Below are 5,000 nucleotides of genomic sequence, written 5' to 3' on the forward strand. Positions count from 1 at the left end.
AGCAGTCCTGAGCTACGTCTGTAACAGTGATTCAGTCCTGGGACGTAGCCATGGTTACAGGAAGCTCTGTACCAGGGGAGATGGTGTCGCAGGCCGGTAGCAGGGCTTTGGCAGGTATGGGCCTACGTTCATTCGAGCCCTGCTCATAGCCGAGAGCTAGCCAGTCCTCTGCCCTCCGGCAGTCCAAGTCCTCATTGTCAAATATCTGGAAGACCACAAATCACACGAGTGTAATGCTGTAATAATAACACTATATCTATCACACAAATCAAATAATTAAAACGGAAATGCTGGTATCTGTACACTAGTGTTTCCTCTACTGCAATGTCTAGAGCAGCACAGCTAATCATATTCTGCAGTGTCTGATTTCACCTCCAGGGGCAGGTAGTTAGAAACTGGGGGAGAGTGAGTCTTAGAGCCAGGTGCACTGGAACCCTTCCACCCAGGTGGACAGGTAGGTGGATGAGGGCTCTGAGAGACAGGTGTGCAGGAGTCTTCTGTGTGAGACTCAGTGCTGACAGGTTGGGCTACCAGCTGGCTGGAGTCAATGCCAAGCTCAGACAGCAGCTGAGCAATGTCTATCTTCAGATAGTCCCGCCTCCGTCTGAGAGTGGAACAACACTTTACATCACCATCACGGCACAGAGCAATATAGTAGTGTCTGTAGATCAGCTAGAATAGCCCTCAAAGAAAACCTGCTTCTCCTTCTGAATGTCATCCCCTGATGAACAGAGAAGTATTAATATTACAACAGTGGTAGAGTCTGCAACAGATAGATGTGCCATATTAGACTAATAGTTACAGATACAGATATCATTTGGGTGGCAAATATGCCAACCAAATCTAGTTTACGGGAAGCCAGGTAACCTGAGAGGAACATCAAGATCTTCGAAATGATGTCTAGATTCTGTACAATAATACTCCAGAACCAAAAGGAACTTAGTGGAGTTGCTCCTGTGACGTTGCAGTCAATACAGCATCACTGCGTTTCAACGCTATTATCTAGTGAAGACAACACAATCCCAGCCTTTTACAAGCCCTGAGATTATGTACACGCACTACCCACTTTATTAGAAACAGCAAGTATATGTGTACAGTTAGGGTCTGCCCCCCACAATACTGAGTCAGCAGTGACCAGTAATGAATAGGTGGAGAATGGTGACAACACTAGAGCTACAGTCTGCACATGCACAGCAATAAATCACATGACTAGGACAAGAGCACCTAAAATGGTGGCCAGAGAGTGAAGGTGAAAGGTAAAATACACGATCCTGCATTCACCAGCCATGTCCCTCACCTCTCGACCTCAATCTGCCGAGGGCACTGGCCCGGCGAGGACGTGCAGGGGAGCTGCACCTTCGCCGCGTAGCTCCCTGAGGGGAAGTCCGTCTGCTTCCGTACCTTCGTGGTTGGGCCGTGACTGTCTTTCTCCACGATGCGGAGCAGGTCAGCAGGAGTCCGGAAAGTATTTGCTACAGGGGAAAAATGATAGGGAAAATTCCTGACTGTCTCATATTATGTGGACTGTTTGATTAAGTGCATCAAAAATAATTTTTCTTTCTTAATGTAAAGAATACTCTACATGGACGTAGCTGAGCTCAGTACTCTGTCAAGATGCTTGGTAAACTGGATAGATTTGGGCTAGTGTAGATCAGATATAATACAAAGTGAGACAATGAATGAGAGAGTAAAGAGTTTTACCTTTAGGGCTGTTTGAGTCATACCCAGCCTGACACAGTAAACTCTGCTGGGTCACTGGGCCCTGTGTGCAAAACTACAAACACCACAGAGGGTCAGTTATCAGGATTTCTGAGTAAGGTGACAGAAGCTGAAAATCATGCATGGTAGTTAATGCACGTGTGCAAGAGGGAAAGTAAAAAAAATAGAGTAAGTGGAAGACAGTCAGAGAGAGAGTGGAGGATGCAGTGAGACAGTCAGAGAGAGAGAGTGGAGGATGCAGTGAGACAGTCAGAGAGAGTGGAAGATGCAGTGAGACAGTCAGAGAGAGTGGAAGATTCAGTGAGACAGTGAGAGAGAGTGGAAGATGCAGTGAGACAGTCAGAGAGAGTGGAAGATTCAGTGAGACAGTCAGAGAGACAGGGAGATGGAGTGAGACAGTCAGAGAGAGTGGAAGATGCAGTGAGACAGTCAGAGAGAGTAGAAGAAGCAATGAGACAGTCAGAGAGACAGGGAGATGGAGTGAGAGTCAGAGAGAGTGGAAGATGCAGTGAGACAGTCAGAGAGCCAGGAAGATGGAGTGAGACAGTCAGAGAGACAGGGAGATGGAGTGAGAGTCAGACAGAGTAGAAGATGCAGTGAGACAGTCAGAGAGACAGGAAGATGGAGTGAGACAGAGATGGAGGCAGAGGAACTGGAAACAGGGTGGAAGGATATTCGGACAAAGGTAGATGTTGTAACTACCTGTGCTTGTGGTTTGGCTGCTGTGGTAATGAGCTCTGAGTAGACGCTCTTTTGTTCTACACTAGGATATTTTCTCATTGGTGGTAATTTGCTCCTGTGACGTTGCAGCGGAGTTGGCCTGTGTTCCCCAGGTCTGTTGTCACTGGGAGGGTGTGGCACGAACACACTACACCCGTGGGGATGGTGTTGGTGGGTGTGTCTTGTGTCCATTTCCCGTAACTATCAAACTTAACAGGCGCAGATGATAAAACCGCTGTCAGGATTTCTAAGCAATAGATGCTCCTGTGACATTGGAACACTTAAACCTTTTCTAATTAAGTTAGAATAGATTGGATAGCTATATACTACGCGTCAAAGTATTGGGTTACTGAGTAAACAAAATATCACTGTGTGACAAGATAGCGTTATATGGTTTGTCAAATGCACTGTCAAAACATTAAACTAGTTAATATTAGCAACATAACACAAAAATAACACTTTCTTCATGCCATTTGCTGACTTTGATATGAGAAGCTAGTCAGATAACCTAGCTAAGCTAGCTTTTAGTTAACGCTAGCTAAAACTCACCATGAAGTTAGACTAGTTACACTAATTAAGAAGAAAGTTTTTGAAAGTGATAAGCATGTAAACAGTTTTAAACTAGTACACATGTAAAAGTAAGCTTTATTATATTTTCTAAATTCACGGAAAGCATACCTCTTTTAATCTGCAAATAAAGTAGTTAGTTAGCTGTGGTTATTCTGAACTTTTCAGTCTTCTTGAAATCTTGGTTTCTAAGCGGTACTGTAGGACGCGGCAACGGTCGTTAGGGTAGTACCATTCCCAAAGGAGAGGGGTGTCCAGGATCATAGAAACTTTTTGAAAAAAGATTTTTGAGTGGGAGGGGAGGCCCAGCTCCTTTGCATGGTCATTTCTTAGTTGCACTTGGTTTTGCTTTAAATGAACCGTAACTGAATAATAAAGTTTATAAAGTTTAATATCAGTAATATAGCTTAATACACAATCACACACCTATAAGCCAGTATTTTGCCCCATCATTTTCCTAGTGCTGAGTACACTCAGTGAGGTTGGAGTCAGCTGCCACGCATGTCAGAGCTCACATGTCATTCATTAGCAGTGCCTAAGATCAGTGTTGGTCAAGTGCAAAGGTAAAGCATTTGTGTGAAATTCAGAACGAATCCAAATTTTTCTATGGCAGAGATGCAGATGGAAGGATCAACAGGCCATAATGTACACTTACAGTAATCCTGTTGTGAGCGTGCTACCCTCCACCACTCTGTGTTCATATGGACTCTGTGTTTGAGATGCACACATGGTGTGTATGTATATATATATTTTTATATGTATGTATGTAAATGAACATGAAGGCACTGTTTGATCAAACTTTATTGATGATGTGACTGTTAACATGCATGGAAATGGTAGTGCTATTTAGTGAGCACCTGCAAGGGAAGAGACGTTTATGTGAGATTAAATACTGTTTTAGAATATGTTACTAGAGTTTACATTTAATGTTTAATGCCAGAAAAGTTTGTATATTTTAACTAAGTAGCTAAAACAAATATTGGTTAAGAGAAAAATTAACTTACCTTTGGCTATTTTTGTGGAGAGGCTTCCGTGTTGTCTTGGCAGGAAAAGACTGTAGCCTGTGTTGAAGGGGAAATTTTCCTGCCCAAAGACAGGAAGTGACATCACCTAATGTCCTGTTTTTCACTGTATAAGTTTCTAAGGGAAGATTCAAGAGAGTGGTGTTTTGAAGTTGATTGATATTGGAGAATTTATGATTGCTGGATGTTTCCTTGCACTTGTAAGTACTGCATCTTTCTTTATGTAATATTTTTTGTTTGTTTTCGATTTTTCTTTTGCACTGGAACACTGGGAGCCACTAAACACCTTTTCTTTTTTATCCCACTTGAAGCGTACCCATGTGTCTTTTCTCATGTGTTTTTCCTCTGCCCTTATTTAAGGTCCATTCCTATCTTCATTGATCAGAATTGCACTCTGAAACTTCAGTGTTGCATGGGAGCATGATGGTCAAGTCTCTCCTAACAGGTCTGTGCTGATTGGCTGCAGACACTGAGAGAGGCAGTTCTGATTGGCTGCAGACACTGAGAGAGGCAGTGCAGAGAGGCAGTGTGTGGCATTACATGAGCTGCCCTCTGGTCATTTCCAGCAAGAGCTTTTAGTCATTAATCACTGACAGGTGTTTGGTCCTGCCAAAAAGATGTGCACGGGCCACTGACTTAGAACACCCTGCCGCATGATAAAGTTGCCATGACTTCATCTCTTACTGTTTATCTTTTGACCGATTCTGTCAGAAACCTACTCCATCCACATTCAACAGGAGGCCAGAACAAATGAATGAAATCTGTGCACACACGCCATATAAACACACATGCACACGCACGTGCAGTTCCCATCTTTCTCAGCCTCCCTTTCCTCCAGTGCTTCTTTCCTCCAGTGCTTCTTTCCTCCAGTGCTTCTTTCTAACATAACCCTAACATAACCCTAACCATAACCCTAACCCTAACCATAACCCTAACATAACCCTAACCATAACCCTAACCCTAACCATAACT

At 43.5% G+C, this 5,000-nt stretch overlaps 1 protein-coding gene across 4 annotated transcripts in view; it reads right to left on the reverse strand.

Moving 5' to 3' along the window:
• The window catches only part of dnah1 (dynein, axonemal, heavy chain 1), a 65,858-nt gene extending 62,637 nt beyond the window's left edge, over positions 1-3,221 (reverse strand). For all 4 annotated transcript variants that reach the window (XM_035520583.2, XM_081705744.1, XM_081705743.1 and 1 more), the window contains exons 1-6: positions 3,118-3,221; positions 2,422-2,648; positions 1,702-1,774; positions 1,298-1,472; positions 373-604; positions 73-205 (exon numbers count right to left, since the gene is read on the reverse strand). In XM_035520583.2, coding sequence (XP_035376476.2) covers positions 73-205; positions 373-604; positions 1,298-1,472; positions 1,702-1,774; positions 2,422-2,631 — 823 coding nt within the window. In that variant the 5' untranslated portion in view covers positions 2,632-2,648; positions 3,118-3,221. The remainder of the gene's footprint in view (positions 1-72; positions 206-372; positions 605-1,297; positions 1,473-1,701; positions 1,775-2,421; positions 2,649-3,117) is intronic.
• Positions 3,222-5,000: the final 1,779 nt, after the last annotated feature.

The sequence above is a fragment of the Electrophorus electricus genome, chromosome 22 (genome assembly GCF_041902795.1).
Source record: "Electrophorus electricus isolate QZ-2024a chromosome 22, ASM4190279v1, whole genome shotgun sequence".
Taxonomy (NCBI): Eukaryota; Metazoa; Chordata; class Actinopteri; order Gymnotiformes; family Gymnotidae; genus Electrophorus; species Electrophorus electricus.